Genomic DNA, 22,541 nt, shown 5'->3' with positions numbered 1-22,541 from the left:
GACTTTATACAGACCTGGGTGTCCACGTCCCTTCCACTGCTGTCGGGAAGGCTGCTGCTGCTCCAGATGTGGCATCTCAGAGCCAGCACCAGCCCAGTTGGAATGGGAGAGGGGAACTGTAGGCTGGAAAGACCCAGGGTCATCCGGTCCCACCGCCTCATTTTAAGTGAAAGAAAGTCACTCAGAAAGGTTAAGTGACTTGCCCACAACCACAGGGAAGTTTCACAGAAGAATTAGGCCAGGAGACGGGTCTGCGGACTCTTTATCCAGTGCTCTAGATGGCCACCTACCTCCCTCCTGTGTTAGCAGAAAGGAAACAAAAGTGAATGAAGCTGGCCTGTATGTCCTGCCTTCCCACCATCCCTCCGCCTCCAGCATTTTGCCAGAAGGAACATTTACATTCAGCATGAGGGCCTTCCCATCAGGCGGCCACTGATTAGGGGCTAATTGCCCCAGGACCCCAATAGATTTTTGTCTGGTGGAGAGCAATCTGGAAAGAGGTGGGTTTCCCCGTCACTGGTCCTGGCACCTGGTGGTGACCAGAGCCCAGCGAGGAAACACTGGGTGCCCCTGCCCATCTTTGAGCCCTACTGGCCCAGGTGTAAGTTGCAGCCAGCTCCCTGAGAGAGCCCCCCCCCCCTTACAACTATCAGAGGGTAAAAGCAGGACCACCCGGCATCCAGCCCAGGAACTGAGCCTCATGCACCTTGTGCAGTGTTTCTGCTAACAGGTCTGAAGTGGCTCAGTTCCGAACTCTACACGAGAACGGACCGGTATGTTTAGCCACGGAACCGATGAGTAGCGGGCAGAAAACAGGCGGGGTTATACCTGCCGGGAGGAACATAGTTTTGCCCTAGAAACAGAAACTTCTTCAGGAACTTGTCCTCAAGTAATGATGTGTGGGGGAAGAAAGCATTGAATAAGTTTCAACCAGTTAAAGGGAGTTCATTGGAATAGAAGGTCTCTCAGCTAGTGACTGCCCGTCAGGAGATGCATGTGGGACAGAGGCTTTAACCACGTCACCGTAATGCCATTAATGTTCTTCCATTATATACATATATGCTAAACTCATATTTGATACATATATATCATGCAATATATATGTGTGTGTCAAATGTATATATCTGATTCAAATAATTAAATTAATCTGTCTGGTTTAGAGACCGAAAACGGGCATCTGCAAGCCAGATCCAGCCCCAGGTATGTTCCATGTGGACTTCTGTTCCTTACGGTTCACCAGTACAAAAAAAGCAGGAGACTTCACATAAAGCCTCTAGATGCTTGGCTTTCTCTTTAAACAAAAGGGAACAGCTGGCAGCCTCGCACCCACGTCCCAGCGTAGCAGCGATCCTTGGACTCGAGAAGTGACAATCGTGTCGTGGAGTGGTGGCGGCTGCAGCCCCACGCAGCCCACTTAGAGACTCAGAGGTCAAGCCTGGCTCCCGTAGGCAATTGAGTTCGTAACTGTCACACCTCACTCCCATAGGCACCTGAGTTCGTGACTCCCGGGTCAGCCCAGGAGGCTGTTCAGAGTGGAAATGTGTTTTATCAAAAGATGCCAAAAGCAGGACCCTTCACATTTTGAAACTCACTCATCCATTCAGTATATATTCATGGAGTCGTCCTATGTGCCAACCCAGGGGCAGAACAGGTGTGCGCTCCGTCCCTCTTAGTGTGCACGCAGCTGAGTAAACACTTTCCCCTTCTTCCTCTCACGGGGCTAGACACCCAGTGCAGCGGAAGTGGAAATTGTCTGTTTCCAGGCACCCCAGTAGCTGCCTGGTTTCTAAATAATGGTAGCAGATGAGACTGCCTGTCCAGGCCCTCAGTTTATAGAAGATGAAATAGAATTAGAAGACTAGGCCATCTCATTGGTGTTGTCGGGTAAGGTACACTTTGCAGGTACGCTGGCCCTCCGCAGGCAGTTGAGTCTTTCTGAGCCACCACCAGGCGTCACCTGTGATGTTCTCAACACATGAGTAAGAGCTCCTCAGCATCCAGGGGCCACAAGCACGGAGCATCGTGTAGACTTACACGACCAGCATCTCTCTGAGCAATGGCGGGATCTGAAAAGGCATCTCTCCCTTTTTAAACCCACGTGGTTTACAATTAGTTTGGAGGCATCTTTTCCCTGTTGTTCTCTCACAGCGAGGCTCTGCTGGGCGGAGTTTCTGTCTGTCACAACATGAGTGTACAATGAAGGGAGAACCAAAGACAGGCCCTTCTGCTAAGCATCCATGGCATCAAGGGCCCAGATTGGCAGTGGACTGTTTTTATTCCTTTCTGTAGGTTTTACATGACACCTGGAGACCATTTAAAATGTTACTTGGCGGTGAGAGTGCTGTGTTTAAAAATAACGCTCACCCCGGTGCCAAATCGCTTTGGAGTTGGGTACAAATATTGAGACAAAAACCCCAGCTGTTATTGCTTTGGCTGCTAATTTGAGGTGTCAAATGGGAGGCCGACTGCTATACGTCAGTGAGTGAGGCCCCTTGTGAGATCACTGTTTTCTAACAGTGGAGAGTAATGGGCTAATCAGTGCAGCATCAGTTGCTTTCATTATATGCCCACACAATGGTTATGAGCTTTAATTTAAACAGTCCGAGGGGAGATGACGGCAGTGAGGAACAGGCAGCACCCAGGATGGGCCGGGAGAGCAGGTGATGCAGGGCAGGTGGCCTCCGCCCCTCTTCTCCTCCCTCCCTCCGTCTCTCATCCCTCCTCCCCATCGGCCGCAGGGACTCGTTGCCTGCTCCACGCAGACAGGAGTTAAGCTTTGCTTAAGGATCTGGACTCTCGGGGCTTCTTGGTATTCCTGACAATTCCGTCAGCCGCGCCAACAGCAAGGGCAGCTTTGGGCAACACTTGGACTTGGTAGCCAAGCCTTGACCATAGAAGGCTTCCAGACCCAATCGCCCTCTCTCCCCGCGCCGCCTCCACACTGCCCTCGCTCTCTGTGCTGAGCACGCTCTGTTCCCCGACAAGAGGAGGGTCAGCATTGCTGCTGCTCTGAGCAGCCTCGGCAGAGAGGTGAGCACCAGGGTCCCTGGTCCCTGCCACCTCGAAGGCAATGAAGGCCGAGTCCACTGCTCACCTGTGTGACTCGCCTCCACCGTGGGAGACGTGGGAATCGGACAGCAACGTCTGTCCGATGACAGTCCTGTAAGAGGCGGTTTGTGTAATGGTCATTCGTGTCCTGCTTTGAATATTGGCTTTGCTCTCTCTAGCTGTGTGATCGGGTAGAGTGCGCTGGTCTCTCTAGGGTCCAAAATGAAATGGCAGTGGTGTCTCGGGATGGTTAGAGAATTAGATGAGACGACGTGGGAAAGTGCTCGGCCCCGTGCCTTCAGCACCGGCACTCTCAGAAGCACTTAGGTCTGGGCTTAGAGGACTGGCCACTGGGCGCCCACAGGTGTGAGGACAAACCAGGACATCCTGTTACCATAGCTGCCGATGACTCGCCGGGAGTCTCCTTCCTGGGCAGCATTGAGGGAACCACAGTATTTGTCTAGACTTAAGGAGTAACCAGCCTTGAGGTAGGGATGATGGGCCAGGGCGTCTGGATCCTCACCCGAGCAGAGGCAAGAAGAGGGGTTCCCAGAGCGCCCCCAGGGAGGTTGGCAGCCGGGGAGATGGCCGAGGCACTCACTGTGGATGCCTGGCTTTGCAATTAGGCAATGCATGCTCACAGATAATGCTCCTGTGTTAGAGCAATTACATAGTGTTATGGACACACGACACGCAGATTACGCCCGGAGCCAGGGAGGCACAGTGATCAAGCGAAGGCCTAATGGGAGGAGACAGAGGGAAATGTCAGCCTATTAAGGTTGCCAGGGTGGCGTGGCTACAGCTGGACGCAGGGCCTCCAGATCCAAAGTAGGTCTCTGGAGGGGCCAGGGGAGGGCCACACCTCACCACTCACGGGAGAGCAGAGGGGAGCTGAGGCAGACGCCACGCTGGGCTCTCCAAGGGCGACAGGCACCTGCATGGAGGGCTGAGCACTGTTTCAGAGCTCAGGCCTCTTTCTAAGCAGAAAACACTGTCCTCTCCACAGAGGCCTCGGTCCCAGAGGCAGCCAGGGGGCCGCCTGTCCACTGCCTCCACACTCAGCTCAAGGCTGTTCTTCGCTCTTCCCTCCGTCAATGGTTTCCAACTCGAGCTGGCCTGGGACTCCTCTGCAGGGTCCCTTAAAACACAGAAGGCGCCCCACCCCCACACTCCCCGAGCTTCTGATCCCGTGGGTCTGGGGGGCCCGGCACCACACTTTGGGACCCACGGCCCACGTTCATTCTGCACCAGCCCAAGGTGGGTGCCCCAGCCTGTCCCTGAGCAGGGCCTGCCACGCTCCGATTCCATCAGCCTTGCAGTTCTGGGCGCAGGGAGACCTTCCCAGGTGACTGGCCCGACTCATTGCAGTGCGACGCCGGCTGGGGCGGGAGGAGCTCTGCCCAGAGCGAGCGGCCAGAGGTCAAGGAACGCTGTCCGTATAGAGCCACTTAGTAACTCGTTTAGGCTTCCAGGCCATATGGTCTCTGTAGCAACCACTCAGCCATGTGACACGAAAGCAGCCTTAGATGGTACGTAAGCAAGAGGGTAAAACTTTATTTATGGAAACAGGCCGTGGACGACAAGATTTGGCCTGGGGGCTGGAGCTGGCCAAGCCCTGGACAGGCTAGCATGTGCGCCACTCCCTCACCATCCGCCACTCCTGGGGGCCTTGTACTGCCGCAGGACCCAGCCTTTCACTGAGGGGCACAGGGAAACATATATTCTTTAGGCGTTAAGGTTTAATGTGTGCACCGGAGAAGCGATAGTAAGTTCGCTCATCCCCTCGGGCCCTGGAAAGAAAGCGGAACACCCTCTTTCTAGCGCTCAGAGCCAAGAGCGGGAGCCTTTGGTAGCAGTAGCATTGTCCAGAAGGGTCACTCTATTAAGGAAAACGATCCCTCTCCATGACGCATGTATGCTCCACGTCTGACCAGACAGGAGAGAAACAAGACAGTCTCGGGTCCACCTCAGTCTCAGTGTAAAGAGAGTTTATCGTGGGGAAGGGCTCTACGGGAGACAGTGGGCAGTAGGTGGCCTGTCTTTGAAATCCTGTTGGGGGAAGCACCTTATCTCTGGTTCAAACTGAACTGCCCATTCAGTAGCTTGTGATGGTGCAAAAAGGGAGGCCAGTACAGTCCTGAAGTTTCATACAATTAATTTGACTCTGAACTTGAAAAATGCTGAATCGAAAGCATTTACTTGGGGGAAAGCCTATGACTTGGGTTACAGCATATCTTGTCAGAGTAGCTCCCCGGGAGCAGAGCAGGGAGGGTGAAACCAGACACTGGAACTGGCAAAACTCGGCCAGGACGTGGAGGTAGATAGGGTGACGCCGATGAGGCCACCACGGCTCAGCCCGACCAGCCATCCAGTGGGGGCGGGTCACTGTCAGACCCCTTTCTTTTTCTGCCGGCTAATTGTTAAGGCAGTTGATAGAAGGAGAGGCGGTGGGAGGCTTGTGCAGTTCTCTCCAGCTTTGGGTCCCTGGTGGAGAGACAGAGAACAGCCCTGCCCGAGAAACAAGCCCGCCCTGCAAGCAGGAGGCGTGGGCAGGTGGGGAGGAACTGGGGTGTAAAGAGAGAGCAGCAGGGCTGAATCCTGCGGCAGCTCACGTGCTGCCCTACGTAAGTCCCTTGCCTCATGGCCTCAGTCTGCTCATCTGTAAAGTGGGAGCCATAGATGCGACTTCAGAGTGCTGCCGGCGTCAAAGGCGATGAAGGTGAAAGTGCGTTTTAAACTGTAAAGGACTAAACACGCTACTGTTATAACATTACCTCTGTGCCCAGCAGTGTGCTATCCAGTGTGCTTTCCGTGCCGATCAGCCATAGATGCGACTTCAGAGTGCTGCCGGCGTCAAACGCGATGAAGATGAAAGTGCGTTTTAAACTGTAAAGGACTAAACAAGCTACTGTTATAACATTACCTCTGTGCCCGGCAGTGTGCTACCGTGCCGGTTTTAAGGGCATTGGGGTCGGCCGATAATGCTCCCCCAGAGATGTCCCTGTCTGATCCCAGGGACTTGTGATGCAAGGGACTTGGCAGATGGGATGGAGCCTCCTGAGGGGGAGGTGGGCCTGGATTACCCGGTTAGGCTCCAACTGCCCTGCGTCACAAGGGTCTTCCTTAGAGAGAAGCAGGAGGTCATAGTGAACAGTAGGAGATTGGTGACACAAGTCAGAGGTTGAATGGCTCGGGGAAGGGGCCACGAACCGGGGAATGTGGGTGGCCTGTACAGACTGCAAAATTTCTCTTCCTGATGGTCCTGGAAAAAAAACGCAGTCCCTTGGACACATTTGAGACTTCTGACCTCCAGACTATAAGGACTACATCTGTGTTGTTTTAAGCCACTAAATTATTGGTAACCTGTTCCAGCAGCAGTAGACAACACATAGAGGCGTCAGGCTTGTCTGGACTCATGTCCTGGTACCACTGCTTGCTTCATCCAGGAAACGGAGATGATGACAGAGTGCCTGCCTCATAGGGTGGGGGAGAGGTTAAGTGAGATGGCGCAGCTAGAGCCCGTAGCCCAGCGCTGGCCTGGCATGCAATAAGCCCTCAGCCCATACGGACAGTTATTAGTATCATATCCTTTAATCACCACTAAGGCTGTATGCAGCCAGTGCTGTTGTGATTATCTCCACGTCATAAAGGAGGAGACCTAATAGGGTTAAGGGAACGGGGCTGCACAGGCTACAGGTGGCAGAGCCAGAGCCTAACCCAGGCCTGGGCGTTCGAGGCCATGCTCACCGCTCTGCTCTGCTGTGCTGGACCACGACGCCTCCTTCAGATGCCAGCTGCTTAGGCAGGGGCACCCGAGCCAAACGGAGCACAGAGCTCCCTGCACAGGCCACGGCCGCCAAGGCTGGAAATCAAATAAATCTGTGTTTATTAGGGAAGCAGAAACTCCAGCTGCCCTGGAGATCCGCATCTAAGAGGTGACCGACCCTCCACCACCCAGGGCTGGCCAGCCCCATGCAGCAAATCATGGAAGTCTGAACACTGTGTTTAGTCATCTTGGTCCTGGAATAATTGCTATCATCGTAAATGTTTTATAGCCCTCATTACGGCTCGAATTTAAATATCAGTGTAGTAATACATTAATAAGTCATCGCTGCCGGACCGCTGCCGGACGCAGTTAGTCGAAGCCCCTGCGTATAACTGTACGTCTGTTCAGCTAAATTAGGGCTGGCTGTGAACTCAGTGGCGCTGAGCGGCTGGGCCGGGCCGGAAGGAAGCCACTTCTCTGCCAAGGCGTCTTCCTTTTGCCTCTGAGAGTACAGAGGATGCTCAGACTGTAGCTGGTAGTGGGGCTGGAACTCTGGGATGGATAGAAGGGGAAACGAAGGTGCCATTTAAGGCGTTTCTAACCGGGTGGAGAGGGGTTGGGGGGCATAGTTCCCATCCCCAGGAAACTTCCTGCGGAGGCCGGAGCGCCGGTCAGATGGGAGTGGCAGGGTCTCCAGCCCTGTCTGATGAGATGCTCTGAAGGCTTCCTGAGTGGGTGGAGATGGGATGGACTCACACACTCGCTCACGGAAAAGATAAGCCACGGAAAATATGCAGCTCTGTGGGTTCGATTTCATAAAAGGCAAAGTGTCTGCACTGGCACGTTATTAGAGTTGCAGAGTGGGCCGAGCAGGTCTGTTCATTCCTTTTGACCACGTGATGCGCCTAAAATAATGCCAGACACGCGGTAGGTACATAATCAATATGGGAGGGAGGGGAGGAAAAGTATGCCGTTCTGTGCCTTTGTGTAAACAGACTGCCCCCTGGCCTTATCGGCCGAACACAGGCCAAGTATGAAGTGGGCGGGGGGTGGGGATTGAGGAACAGCCTGAAGCCAGAGGGATGGATCGCTGGGATCCTGCTGTGAGCTCAGTCACCGGGGACTGGGAAAGGGGTTTGTGCAGGGCCCCTTGGGTGGGGCAGGTATGGGGACCGTAGTGTGCTGGACAAAGCTGTTTCTATTTCTGGGGGGCAAGGGGGTGGGGGTGGAAGGAATGACCAGCCAGGACCAGATTCTCTCCACTAAGGTCTGCTGATGAAGACCTGTGGGTAAGAGATGCTGATCATCTGCCCAAGACCACACAACTAGGGTATATAAGACGCAGTTCGAGCCATGTGTGGATCGGGGCACGGGGCGGAAGTAATGCGCGCGAGAGAGAATGCTAGAGGGCATTTTAAGAGGAAGATCGTGTGCTCGCCCAGAGCCCGAGGCTAAATGCACCTGGCGGTCCTGCCACAGGAAACTTTCTGCAGGCGGTGCCTCGGCCGTGCTGTCCCTGGGCCTCCACGACAGGCTCCGGTAGAAGGGCCAGCCCGGCTGTACGTGCCTCCAGCCCGATTTCATTCTCTGGCAGCCTCATTTCATGCTGACCCATCTGTGGAGCTCACATCTCTCTCTTTCCTTTCACTTACAAAGAACCCAGTCAGTGCCAATGTCCAGCTGTCGGAGTTGCCAGCCACGGCATGGACACGCACAGGAAGAGGAGACCTAGCCCCTGGCCTCTCGGACTCACTTATGATGGATAAGAGGAGCTTGAGGAGTCAGGATAACCTCTCCACGTGGCATCCTTTGAGGCAGTGGGTGCACGGGTCAGCGCGAGGGGTCTGCAGCAAGATGGCGCTGGGTTCAAGTCCCATCTCCAGAGCTTAGCAGCCAGGGTCCCTGGGAAGCCGGCCTACCTTTCTGTATGTAGCTCAGCCCCTTCGTCTCTCACACGAGGGGAATGCCTCCCTTGTAGGGCTGCGTGTTACTGAGCGATATAAATCTGTTTCCTTCTCTGTAAAACAGGAGTGGGGAACCTTTTTTCTGCCAAGGGCCATTTGGATATTTATAGCATCATTCCCTTAATATAATTCACTTAATATAAATGTATGTTGCTATGGACAAAGCTCCTAGATTTATTGAATTTCGAGTCCCGCCTGCAGTTGCCTTAGCAGGGCCAGACCAAATGATTTCTCGGACCTTCTGCGGCCCAAGGGCTGGATGTTCCCCCACCCTGCTCTAAGATGAGGACAGAGAGACCAGCTGGTGTTGTAGGTGTGGGAATGAGAGCTGTTGTCATGGGGCACCCAGCACCTAGTCGGGTTTCAGGAAGCAATACTATTGCTCCAGGTGGGCCAGTAAGTACTGAGTGGGCAGCAGAGGGGAGGAGGGGTCACAGATTCCCTAATCATAGGGAGAGCCCTCCGCCTGTCTCCGGCTGCCCCACCCCCTGCCCCGGCTAGGGATCCTTGGTCCCTCTTGCAGTCACATCCTTCCCTCCCCACCTTCATGAGTCGCAGTACCCCTCAGGCCGCCCCTGCTGACCATGTCCCTTTTTCCTCCATCTCCGCAGCACCCTCAACAACAACAACATCAGCCGCATCCTGGTCACCAGCTTCAACCACATGCCGAAGATCCGAACCCTGTGAGTAAAGCTCCCCGCTCTCCTCCCCCTCTGCCCCCACCCCCGCTCCCCATCACACACAGCCCACAGCGCAGCCGGGTAAGACCTACTGTGAGACCTCCCGTGCTAGGACCCACCAGTGGGTTTTTCTGTCCGGATGCTGCCTCCTCTGCCATTGACTGAGGGGGTGTTGGTGAGCGAGGACATGGGGGAAAGGGGAGGGGAGGACCAGGGTGCCATCCATGGTCTGACCCACCCTCCGCAGCAGGCAGACTCATGCTCTTCATCCTGGGACCCTTCCTGGGCTGTGGGAATCTCCTTTTTGTTTTCTATCTTGATGGGAAAGTAGGTTGGTGTTCCCTTGTCACAACATAGAGCACTGGGACCCAATGACTCACCATCTCCTTAGCTAATGTCATGCCCCTGGCGGTTCTACCCATTGCCAGTGATCACAATAGTTTTCCCTCTGGGGCCCGTGGAGAAGGAGCCTTGGCTTCTCCTTGTCCCCATCCTCCCAGCCCCCACCCACCACACTGCCCTGCCCACCTGCCCCAGAGGGTAGCTGACATTGGAACGCAATAACTTAGTTCTTTATCCTTCCAAGGTGTGTACTCAGGAGGCAAATCTTCCCCTGACGCCCCATTCAGAGAGCAGATTTAGTGTCCCTATTATCAGGGGGTCCCCCTCTACTCAGCCAGAACCCCTTTTGTACATATCTTTGCATTTGAGCTCCGCTGGCCTTGCAAAGAGGTTCATACTCTGCTTTTCTTGTTGGTGGGTCTCAGTGGCCCGTGCATCACAGCTGTAGGGGAGAGCCAGCCCCCACGAGCTCTCAGCCAAATACATTTAGGGCCAAGGCACAGGGCCAGACTTCCTGAAGCCAGGGGGATGGACAACCTCAGAATAACCGTGGAAATCAGGCTAAAGGCACATACAGCCCGGGCTCACCCTTCTACAGGAGCCGGTCATGGGGGCCCAGGGACAGCACTGCCTACAGGTGTTCTGTGGCAGGATCTCCTTTCCCATTAGTTAAGCAGGTGATTTTTGCCTTGGGCTCTTGGCGAGCACAATATCTTCCTCTGAAAATGCCCTCGAGCATCTTCTATCGTGTGCATTACCTCTGCCCCATGACCTGATCCACACATGGTTAGCCCCAGGGCGTCTCTTGCCTCCTCTGTGAATGTAAAGTGCCTGGCATGGAGTGGACAGTAACTGATATTAATGGTTTTTTTATTATTATCATCATGGTCATCAGTATCATCACTATTTAGCCAGAGATCTGGACTGCAAGTACTAAGCACCTAGCTTACCCATGGCCCCTAAGCAACATGGAATCCACAAAGGTTTGAAAATCCTTAGAGCAGTCGTTCCCAAAGTGGGGTCCCTAGACCAGCGGTGGCCAACCAGTGGACCACAGACCTCTGGTGGTCTGTGAGGTCCGAAAGGTTGGCCACCGCTGGTTTAAGGAAACCTTTGGAGTAGTGGTCACCAACCGGTGGTCCATGGACCACTGGTGGTCCGTGAGGTCTGAAAGGTTGGCAACTGCTGCCCTAGACTACTAGGGCCAACATCACCTGGAAATTGTTAAAAAAACAAACAAACAAACAAACAAACTCCAGGCCCCACCCCAGCCCCACGGAATCAGATTTCCTGGGGCAGGCCCCGCCATCTGTTCTTCACTAGCCCTCCAGGAGCTTTCAATGCTCATAGGATGCTCATAAGCGTTGAGGACCCCCTGCCAGGGTGAAAAAGTGACCTTATCTCAGGTGGGAATGAAGTGGAGACCAATGGAGCAGTGTGTGAGGAAACAATGCAGAGTATGCTAGGGCACCGATTGGAAGTCATGCAGACCTGAGTGTAAGTGCAAGGGGTGGCGCTTCCTCTGGGCAATTTCTCCATCTCTCTGTGCTTCACGGACAGCAAGCGAAATGCTTGCCTCCGAGCTGTTGGGAGAATGCAGTGCACCGAGGTGTGTCTGGTCATGGTGTGCACTCAACCAATACTAGTTGTTATGAAGAAGAAGAATCCGGGTCCAAATTCCATCACTGTTCCCCAGCCCTTCCTTTGATCCCTCGTATGATAACATAATTCAGCCAAGAAAATCCATCCCTTTTCCCCGCTTTTAAAATAGGACGGTGCACTGACGGAGTTTGAAGGAGAAACCATTGGGTCTTCAAAGACCTTTTCAAAGTCCCCATCAAATCACCAATGGGCTGGAGAAGAGTGTGGCCAGGGCTGTGGGTCTCAGGGTGCTGGGCCTGTGTCCCCAGGCGAGTGGGTTGCCTAGGAGAAATATGGCTTTTCCCTGCAGAAATCAGCAACCAGCTCCTGGGGCTGCTCCCCTGTGACTTCTGCTTCCCCTCTTGTTACCTTCAGTTTAGGAGCAGCAGTAGCGGAGGTTGGGCTGGGTCCCTAGGACAGTGGGTGGCGGGGGGCAGGGAGTGGCCAGGTCTGGATCTCGGGCGCTTTGTTTGGGGATATGGGGTCTGGGAAGAGGATGGAAGAGTTTATTCTCCTTGTTTCTGTTGTCATCCTTCCCTGTGGTCCTGAACACTCATCTGATGCGTTCAAATCAATCAATCAGTCTCGTCTGCTCCCTTTGCTCCCTGCCTTGTGCCATTTTCTCTTTAGTTTAATTTCAGAGATGGCTCTGTGCAGAGCTCCCTGGAGACTTGAGCTGACTAATCCCCTTCCCTGTGATTAAGGGGGTGGGTGGGGGGCTGGAGAAGGGGGGAGGGGAGAGAGGAAGGAAGTCATAAATGGGATTTCTAAAGGAAAGCTTTTATATTGAATTCAGAAAGCCACATTTTATAGAAAATGAACACTGACTCCCTCTAAAAGGATTTGCTGGAAATTTAATTTAGCGTCTGTGGCTAAAAGGCACCTATTACAAATTGGCATTTGTATCCATTCACCTTATCTTCTGTGAAGGTGGTTTTGCCGACCTGGAGTATGGTGTTTCTGTCAGCAAAGCCCGCGCGACCACGTGCAGGAAGCACCCAGCCACCTTGACGCCTTGGGCAGGGCCCCAGGTTGGGAGAAGGAGTCTGAGGCTCATCTCCTCCCAATAATAATAAGTTCCAACATCACGGTGTGCCAGGCCTTGTGCTGAGCACTCACCAGGAATCATTTCAATCCTCACAACAACCGCGGGAAGGGGGCATCGTTAATACCCCCATTTTACAGAGGGTAACCCTGAGGCCCAGAGTTAAATCGCCCCCCAAAGTCACAGTCAGAAAGCACAGAGTCAGTGTTACATCCAGGCAGTGTGACCTCAGAGCCTGAGCGCATCCTGTTCAGCAGAAACAAAAGCAGAGGAACAGATCCCAGATGGGCCAAGGCAGGTGACCGGAGCTTCTGTGTCGCCCCCATGTCATTGCCGACCCGACCCACCAAGATTATTGAAAGTCATTAAAATCATTTCCTTCTCACTCCAGAGGATGAGGAATACTCCTCCTGGCAGTGTAGGCTCACATTGGGGGTGACACTACTCAACCTGGTCTCCCAAACATGATATGAAGGGCGGCATGAAAGAGCCCAGCTGGGCTCTCCCAGCATTCCTGGTGGGTAAGAGTGCAGCAGGGGGGAAACTGAGTCCACCGACCGCCCCAGGCTTTTGACAAGAGCTTCACGTGGCTTCCAAGTCATTTTTGGTCACCTCTTCTCCAGGGTCCCCCTTGGGAGAGGAGAGACCCCTACAAAGACGGACAAAGGGTCAGGGAGCAAGGTTCAGGGGAGAGGTGGCTGGGGCTGGCCATCGGGAATTCAGGCAGCACCCACCTAATCGAATCTTCCAAAAGGGGGACCTCTGACATTTTGATTATCTCAGAAAGTAATCCGCTCAGCAAGGATCCGACTCACCTAAACCTCATTTCTGTTCTTGCATTGATCTCTTACCCTGATTGGAACCGACAGGAATTCGTTCTCATTGATCCGACTCGTGGGCCCACTCTCGTTGGTTCAACTTGAACCCCTGTGTCCTCCGCTTCCATTCCACGGCCTTTCCTAAGGAAAGCCAAACTCTCACGCAAAGGCTCCCTCCTGGCACCCAGGACAGGCCCTCAGCCTGTGTGTCCCACCAGCCTGCCTCCCAGCGGACCACCAACCATCATCCCAGGCAGCCTAGCCCCTGGGGGGGGCGGGGGTGGCCATGGAGTCCCCGCTCTCTCCCAGAAGCTCGCTGATGCTGCCCTTTTCCAGGAAGTCCCTCTCCTCATGCTCTTTAGGAAAGAGGGACATGCAAGCTCATGCCAGGCCCTCTCTGTCCCGGCACAAAGGGGTCATCTTTGTTGAATAGACAGTGGTCTTGCGTTCCCTCTTGAAACTGAGGTCCTTCCCCCAACTTAGGACTTTGCCTCCCCAACCCCTCCCACCTGTCGCATCTCTTTCTGGAGCACCTTCAGCAGCAATGGGGGGTGTAGAGCAGTGGGAGGGGGGTGTCTGAGCTTTAAGCTCAAAAGGGAGAATTGCTTGGGGCCCATGATAGGCACTGTGTCTTGGACCTAGGAGCCTATTAAGTTTGACCTTAATTATTGGCTCTGGAGTCCAAAAAGAAAATTGCACCATCAAAATTAATCATTTTAAAATAAAAATCTTTTAAAATATTTTTCAGCAGAAAAAAAATGACATTCTATATGGGAATCGAATTCATTTAGTCCGTCTGGTATGATGGGATGTGGACCCCCTAGCCTACAAGGCCCCCACTGGACCTGACCGGCCAGAGGTTCACTTCCATGGGGGGCACAAGTGAGCTGCCATTGGCCAACAGTTAGCAATGTTGACCTTGTGCTAAGTGGAGGGTGGTCAAGAGCCCTTCCGCTCTCTCCACTTCAGGCAGAGGTGGCCTGGCCACTGCTCCTGCCGGCCCTCAGTCTCATGGCTGGACACCGAGTGGAAGTCCCCGACACTGCCGGCTGATTAGCATGCCCAGGGCTGGGTGTTTTTTGCATCGGAAAGCCAAGTGTATGACAAGCTGATGTGACTTAAACTCCTACCACCACTCCAATGACCTGGGCTGGTGGAACGAGCAGGTTGGAAACCCCTGAGAGAGAAACCTCGGGGAAAGATGTTTAGAAGCCCCTGCACATCCTGAGTTTGCCCCCAGTTAGTAGGAAGGAAATCCGGGCCATTTAACCAGACAGGATTCCCCTGGAATTGGGACCTGCAGGCAGCTCTTTGGCCTCTTATTCACTCAAGGAGAAACTGATCTGGAATTACAGCTACTAGAGGGAGAAGCCAGAGTCCTGGGACTGGATAGGGGGTCTTCTCAGGGGTCCCTGAGCCAGTCAGGGTAGCAGGTGTGTCAGGGGGCCTTGGGCTGGGAGGCAGACGCAGAGCACCGTGGAGAGGCTGTGGAGACTGCAGGCGTCTCGTGGGGACAGCCCCCTATTGGAATAGGAGGGTGGAGAGGGCACACCTTCTCTCTGGACCCTGCTCAACCTGATGGGGCACCCGGTGGTGTTGGTTTGGTGCTCACTGGGATTACATGCAGGGCGTCATTGAAGGAACGCCTGGGGAGAGAAAGAAAGGCTCAGCCCAGTGCCTCCATAGACTGTGGCAGTCCGTCTGGTATGATGGGATGTGGACCCCCTAGCCTACAAGGCCCCCACTGGACCTGACCGGCCAGAGGTTCACTTCCATGGGGGGCACAAGTGAGCTGCCATTGGCCAACAGTTAGCAATGTTGACCTTGTGCTAAGTGGAGGGTGGTCAAGAGCCCTTCCGCTCTCTCCACTTCAGGCAGAGGTGGCCTGGCCACTGCTCCTGCCGGCCCTCAGTCTCATGGCTGGACACCGAGTGGAAGTCCCCGACACTGCCGGCTGATTAGCATGCCCAGGGCTGGGTGTTTTTTGCATCGGAAAGCCAAGTGTATGACAAGCTGATGTGACTTAACTCCTACCACCACTCCCAATGGCTTGGGCTGGTGGAACAAGCAGGTTGGAAACCCCTGAGAGAGAAACCTTGGGGAAGGATGTTTAGAAGCCCCTGCACATCCTGAGTTTGCCCCCAGTTAGTGGGAAGGAAATCCGGGCCATTTAACCAGACAGGATTACCCTGGAATTGGGACCTGCAGGCGGCTCTTTGGTCTCTTATTCACTCAAGGAGAAACTGATCTGGAATCACAGCTACTAGAGGGAGAAGCCAGAGTCCTGGGACTGGATAGGGGGTCTTCTCAGGGGTCCCTGAGCCAGTCAGGGTAGCAGGTGTGTCAGGGGGCCTTGGGCTGGGAGGCAGACGCAGAGCACCGTGGAGAGGCTGTGGAGACTGCAGGCGTCTCGTGGGGACAGCCCCCTATTGGAATAGGAGGGTGGAGAGGGCACACCTTCTCTCTGGACCCTGCTCAACCTGATGGGGCACCCGGTGGTGTTGGTTTGGTGCTCACTGGGATTACATGCAGGGCGTCATTGAAGGAACGCCTGGGGAGAGAAAGAAAGGCTCAGCCCAGTGCCTCCATAGACTGTGGCATTGATGAGACGCTGTTTCAAGCCGTCAATAACTCATAATCATAGCTCCAGCAATGCCATGTGCACAGGAGCCACCCCGTGGAAGTTTGGCTCGCTCAGGACTGTCACTGTGATGATGTGGGACTGGATAGGGGGTCTTCTCAGGGGTCCCTGAGCCAGTCAGGGTAGCAGGTGTGCCAGGGGGGCTTGGACTGGGAGGCAGACGCAGGGCACCGTGGAGAGGCTGTGGGGACTGCAAGCGTCTGGTGGGGACAGCCCTCTATTGGAATAGGAGGGTGGAGAGGGCACACCTTCTCTCCAGGCCCTGCTCAACCTGATGGGGCACGCGGTGGTGTTGGTTTGGGGCTCACTGGGATTACACACAGGGGGTCATTGAAGGAATGCCTGGGGAGAGAAAGAAAGGCTAAAAGCACCTCAGATCTCAGCCTAGTGCCTCCATAGACTGTGGTATTGATGAGACGCTGTTTCAAGCCGTCAATAACTCATAATCATAGCTCCAGTGCAGGCAGCTCTTTGGCCTCTTATTCACTCAAGGAGAAACTGATCTGGAATTACAGCTACTAGAGGGAGAAGCCAGAGTCCTGGGACTGGATAGGGGGTCTTCTCAGGGGTCCCTGAGCCAGTCAGGGTAGCAGGTGTGTCAGGGGGCCTTGGGCTGGGAGGCAGACGCAGAGCACCGTGGAGAGGCTGTGGAGACTGCAGGCGTCTCGTGGGGACAGCCCCCTATTGGAATAGGAGGGTGGAGAGGGCACACCTTCTCTCTGGACCCTCTCAACCTGATGCTCCCCGGGGCTGCTGAGGGTATCACGCTGGAGAAAGGTTTGGCCCCCTCCATTCAGCCTGTGACAGCGTCTTCCCTCTGTCCCTTCCTCTCCCAGGCGCCTCCACTCCAACCACTTGCACTGCGACTGCCACCTGGCCTGGCTCTCGGATTGGCTGCGGCAGCGGCGGACGGTTGGCCAGTTCACACTCTGCATGGCACCCGTGCACCTGAGGGGCTTCAATGTGGCAGACGTGCAGAAGAAGGAGTACGTGTGCCCAGGTGAGGCTGCCCCACCCGTAGGCTCTCCCTGACCCTGGCCTTGGACACCCGCCCAGCCCAGAGCTCGGTGTGGAACCCCCAAGGTTTCCCCAGCACTCTGTCGTCACTTAGAGATCCCTGGGGTGCCTCGAGGGGCTCCAAGAAAGAAGGTTTTTGTCATTTGTTGAAGGAAAAGGCTCAAAGAGCTCATGCGTCACTTTCTGTTAAGCCTGACCGTCCATCTGGGCTAAGAAACCTCACACTTGTTAGGCGCGTCAGCATTTGCTAAACAGGTTCCTGGCATCTGGTCGCTCATCGAAATTGGGAGGCAGGACCACGGAGGCTTTGGGATCAGCCTGTGTGGCTGGGAATTCTAGCTCTGCCCCTCACTAGGATGTGACTTTGGCAGGTTACCTAGAGTGTCTGCAAAATGGAAATAATAATAGTACATAACTCAAGGGATGCCTGGGAGGACTGGATGCGATAATGCATATAAAGCCCTGAGCATCATGCACAGAACTAGGTGAGAGCTAATAAGTGGAGCTTAATTAGTACAGTTCAGTGAGCCCACCGAATGTGCTGAGCAAACAGAAGCAGTTGACCTTGGGCATTTGAAGTGTAACAGGAGCGGATTGCCGTGTAGCCCAGGAAACAGACTGTGCACAGATAACTGAGGCAGCGCTGGTCTCCGGGGATGGGAGGCAGCTGAGAGATACAGGAGGATGGAGTAGCTTTTCAGCCTCATCCTAAATTTGCTTGCTTGTTCATTTTTTACTTTTCATTGACATTCTCTAGTTCTACCAACTCTCCTTTTTCCAGGGGCAAAAAAATGTAGAGCTAATCCCTCTATTTTCTCTAGAAAAAAAAATAAAAAGACAACTGTCCCAGAGGCGTTCCTGGAGCCCAGGAGCCCAGTCCCAGAGCTGGGGCCCAGCAGCCTCCGGAGGCTGGTCTTGGGGAGTCCACGCGCCGAAAGAAGGGCGGGGGCATGGCACTGTGGGGCTGCACTCTCGCCCTCCTGGACTGCCACCCTGTTTAGTGTGGAAGGGGTTGGGCCGCATGTGCTGCGGGCCGGTGTGACCAGGGTGCAGACCGGCACTTCTGCCCGTAGGCATGATTGCAATCTAGTAAGGATTTTCCATGAATTCAGCTGCATCGTGCTCTCTGCTGCTTGTTCCTGTCATGTCACTACTTCATCAAGTTCATTATCCAAAAACATTGGAACGTATCTCAGAGCAGCACCTCAATAATTTCCTATAGACGCCCACTCAGAAATCACTTCCCATCAAACACATTTAATACAACCGTTTATCACACGAGCACCAAACTCAAATATAGTGACTGTAATTACAGTAATTATTAGGCTGAGGAGACAATATCAGCGTAAGTGCCAGTGAAAGAAATAATTACAGAGTGCAGGAGTCATCCAAGAGCTAATGAAGAAAACTAATTAGAGAGAATGTTAAAACACACCAGGAAAGGTGGTGCCAAGTTTAACGCTGCGCAGATGCGAACGCGCTTCATCACGGAGGCACCTCCCCGTCCGAGGAGTGGCAAGACCAGGATCCAGAGCCCAGGGGGGCAGGCTGACCCTTGTGGGTCCTGGACCTGTCAGCACCCCGAATCCCCCTCCTGTGAAACGACTCGATCGCCCAGGCAGGGTAATGGGTACATAAGAGCATCCTTGTCGCCTCCCCTGTTTATAGCAATAAGGCCCATGTGATGGTCCCTGCAGCTTCTTAGTGCAAAGCTAGGCATCTTTTGAGGACATGAGAATTTAGTCCACAGATTCCAGACGTGAACATGCTATTGATCGCCACCCTCTCGCCATGGTATGAGTTTAGGAGAGCACCATACTGGGGCCCCAATCTGTGAGGGATTCTGTAGGTGCTTCCCAGGATCTCAGGGGTTGAAGAGAGAGCACTGTACAGGTTCTTTCTTGGAAAGTCGAAGGCAGACTTAATGGTCTGGGGGAGCTGGTGCATTGAACATCCATGATGAATGAACCAGCACCATTATTAGTGAGGTGCTGGATGACCACCGTCTCCAAAACGTGCTACCTCTTTAATAATCGTTCAAGGTCATTTGGGAGGCTGTGATAAAAGGATTTCAGGGGGAGCAGCATGGAGCAAGACGGGCTGTGCACAGGAAGGTCACAGAGAAGGGCTGTGTTCATGTACTGACCACCCCCCATGCACACTGCCGGGGGTGCAGGCCCCACCCCATGGCAGAGCCCAGCAGGGCAGCTGGATGAGGCAGTTTTGTGCAGACCCAATTATGGTTGTTTTAGCTCCTCATTCAAGCTCTTCCCTCAATAACTTGTGGGAGGAAGACTTCAACCAATAAAGAGGGGCAAGGACATCTCTTCAAAAGTTGAGGTTATCTGCTCAGGAGAATAGAAAGACTTGGGGCACCAATCAGCCATCCCTGCATGTTGCTCCATCACCTGCACCAGTCAGGGCAGCACAGAAAACCTCCCTGGGCCCTTTGACGGTATCAAAAAATCCGTCAAACACAGGACCACAGAGACAGGAGAGCGCTTTCATCTCGGCCTGTGAGGGCCTCCTGCCCGAGTACCTGATGTTCCCCTTAGAGTTAAGTGCACTGTCTGGGCCCAGTCCTCTCCATACGGCCCTGGAAGGTCACAGAGAAGGGCTGTGTTCATGTACTGACCACCCCCCACGCACACTGCCGGGGTGCAGGCCCCACCCCGTGGCAGAGCCCAGCAGGGCAGCCGGATGAGGCGGTTTTGTGCAGACCCAATTATGGTTGTTTTAGCTCCTGGTTCAAGCTCTTCCCTCAATAACTTGTGGGAGGAAGATTTCCCAATAAAGGGGGGCAAGGACATCTCTTCAAAAGTTGAGGTTATCTGCTCAGGAGACTAGAAAGACTTGGGGCACCAATCAGCCATCCCTGCTTGTTGCTCCGTCACCTGCACCCGTCAGGGCAGCACAGAAAACCTCCCCGGGCCCTTCGACGGTATAAAAAACTCCGTCAAACACAGGACCACAGAGACAGGAGAGCGCTTTCGTCTCAGCCTGAGAGGGCCTCCTGCCCGAGTCCCTGATGTTCCCCTTAGAATTAAGTGCACTGTCTGGGCCCAGTCCACGGGCTCGTTCTCACTCCAGGTAACCCAGAAATCCTCTAGCAGTGCACTTCGACAAAACCCATCTTCTCTGTCGACTGTCCCCTTCCAATCGAAGGCATTTACTTTTTCCTCTGGGGAATCAACTGGGAACTTTTCACAGGGGTGTGGGACTCTATCTTATTTTATTTCCTATTCGTGTTTTTTCTGTGATCTACAACTGGACTGCTTGGTTTCTCTGTTAGCTTTTCTTGCTCAAGCGGAAGGTTAGGGCGCAGGACGAGGAGAGTCCTCGGTCCCTGCTCTGTGGGCCTGGCCAGACTGGGGCTGGGTCTGAGTTCACAGAACAGCCCAGAGAAAAGGCTCTGCTCTGGCCATTACTCGGCTCATGCGATGTGAGTTGCAAGGTGTTGTTTTGTTTTTTTCCGTCCTTACCCAAGGGGCTTTTTGGTGGTTTATGCCCTCAGCTTTATCTTCTTTGTGTCAGTTTTCTGGTACCTTGATCTGAGAAAGTGTTTACCGGTCCCCCTTTGTAAATCAAGGGGCTTAGTTAAACATCTGACTTCCTGAGTCCATGCCTCTTTCCTCTAAACATCTTCACACTCATCCGGTTGTGCCATTTCCCACTCATCTGCCCTCGGCCTTTGAATGTGAGATGCCTTTTCAGGAAGATTAATCTTGTCTTCTAGTAATGAGGGGCCTCTCAACAAACATCTTCTTCTTTATTATTAAAAATGAAATGGGTGTATCTCCCTGGAAACAAGAAACTCCTCCCTTCCCCCCCCCCTTTTTTTTTAAAATTTGGGACCAGTTACTAAGTATAAAGATAATTAAGGTAAGCCTGACTGGCCGCCCATCTCCTTAGGAGGTTTTAATTAAAACCCCATAATTGGACATTGCGAGGATGAGATTATTAGGTTTATAGCCATTCCCAAAATTATCATGCCTCTGGCATTTGAATCGCGTGCATTTATATTCTCATCATAATTGCTCGAGTCCCATTGTCCTCACAGCCCGTTGTTGGCTTTCGAAAGGCCAGAGGCCAACAGGGATGCTTAATTTGAATGCTGGGTTAATTTGTTTCCACATGCTCACGAGGCCATTGCACTCTTCCGCTCTGTGCGCTCCTCTGGGCAACATTCTCTTTAAAGACAGAAAGAAATAAACTCGGCCCCAGCACAGGAGCGCCCAGCCACTGCATTGTGGCTTACACGGGCCGTGTGTCGGCCGAGCCTCCTCCTCCCACCTCCCGAGGCCCCGAGGCTGTGAGGGCCTTCAATTCCAGGGCACTAAAGAGAGGCGCTTGGCTGTCTTTTGGCGGAGGTGGTGGTAAGAACACATGCTGGGCAGTTTGCTTAACCTCCCTGTTCTTCTGTTTCCTCGTCAGTCTAATGGGAATCATAATAACAGAGCCTCCGTCATGGCTTTTATGAGGATCCAGTGGGATCATCTATACACAGCCCTTAATGCAGTCTCTGGCACGTAGGACACATCCTACAGCTTTGAGCTGCTTTTAGGAGAATGGTGGTAACTTTTAGCTTGGGCACCACCGTGTCCTTGGGAAGAACTCTGTCTCTCAGGGCTCCGGTCCCTGCCGTCAGCCCTTCCTGGGTTGAAGTTCAGTGGTTTAGGAGAATGGTGGTAACTTTTAGCTTGGGCACCACCATGTCCTTGGGCAAGAACTCTGTCTCTCAGGGCTCCGGTCCCCCTCTGTCTCCATAGCCCTTCCTGGGGTGAAGTTCAGTGGCCTCTGCCCCACCATCTGGGCAGAGAAGTTAGGGCCTTCGCTTTCAGCGTGATGATCATCCCCATCTGCCAGTTAGGAGAACACTGATGAGGGGGAGGCTGGGCTGGAGTGTCTCCCTGGTCAACCCGCTGCCTTTCCTGCCTCTCGAGACTAGAGGGGGTGCGGTCAGCAGAGACAGGATCGCCAATGCCCCGTCCAGGCTGGCGACCATGGCACTCTCCCTGTGAGAGCTCTGGCTGGGAGCATATTCCCGCCAACAATCACCAAGTGCCTTCCCTTTCCTCCCGGTTTGGCGCGGAGGTAGCTTTGGCTTCAGATGAAAATTCCAGAGCTGAAGTGGCAGAAAGGGGGAAAGGTGGGCCAGGCCCCAGTGGGGAGATAGGTGCTGGCCCACATCCCCGTCCGTTTTCCTGGTCTGGAGGGGATGGCCCCCCAGCCTCCACGCAGCAGCCTTTAGTGCCACGGGAGAGCTGCAGGGCAGAGCTCGGGGCGCCAGTTAAGGAGGCAGGCGGGCACACAGTTAAGGAGGCGGGCATGCAGAGCCAGGCTGCCCGCACTCCTGAGTTCATAATCGGTGCCTTAGAACGTCAGTGCTGGTTCCATGTGCTGGTCCATCGCTGGGCTCTGGTTTAAGGGAGAGGAGGAGGTGGTGCCCGTCGACAGGCTTGCCCCATGATTCCTCGGCCCCAGAAACACACGTGCATGCGGCAGGCACATACCCAGGCAGTCCCTCCCATGAAAGATATGTGGAGGCTCTTCCTATCCCGATGTAAAAACTCCGTTCC

General features: G+C 53.9%; 1 protein-coding gene and 1 long non-coding RNA gene across 2 annotated transcripts in view; both read left to right on the top strand.

The window, feature by feature from the left end:
* Positions 1–9,057, top strand: part of LOC106726832 — an 11,340-nt gene extending 2,283 nt beyond the window's left edge. The window contains exon 3 of the long non-coding RNA XR_001362942.1: positions 8,980–9,057. This is a non-coding gene — a long non-coding RNA (uncharacterized LOC106726832). The remainder of the gene's footprint in view (positions 1–8,979) is intronic.
* SLIT3 (slit guidance ligand 3) overlaps positions 1–22,541 on the top strand; it is a gene marked incomplete at its 5' end in the record, with an annotated part of 542,638 nt that overhangs the window by 421,000 nt on the left and 99,097 nt on the right. The window contains 2 exons of the mRNA XM_014543056.1: positions 9,390–9,461; positions 16,782–16,945. Coding sequence (XP_014398542.1) covers positions 9,390–9,461; positions 16,782–16,945 — 236 coding nt within the window. The remainder of the gene's footprint in view (positions 1–9,389; positions 9,462–16,781; positions 16,946–22,541) is intronic.

The sequence above is a fragment of the Myotis brandtii genome, unplaced genomic scaffold (assembly GCF_000412655.1).
Source record: "Myotis brandtii unplaced genomic scaffold, ASM41265v1 scaffold32, whole genome shotgun sequence".
Classification (NCBI taxonomy): domain Eukaryota; kingdom Metazoa; phylum Chordata; class Mammalia; order Chiroptera; family Vespertilionidae; genus Myotis; species Myotis brandtii.
This window is presented reverse-complemented; position numbering and strand designations above follow the sequence as displayed.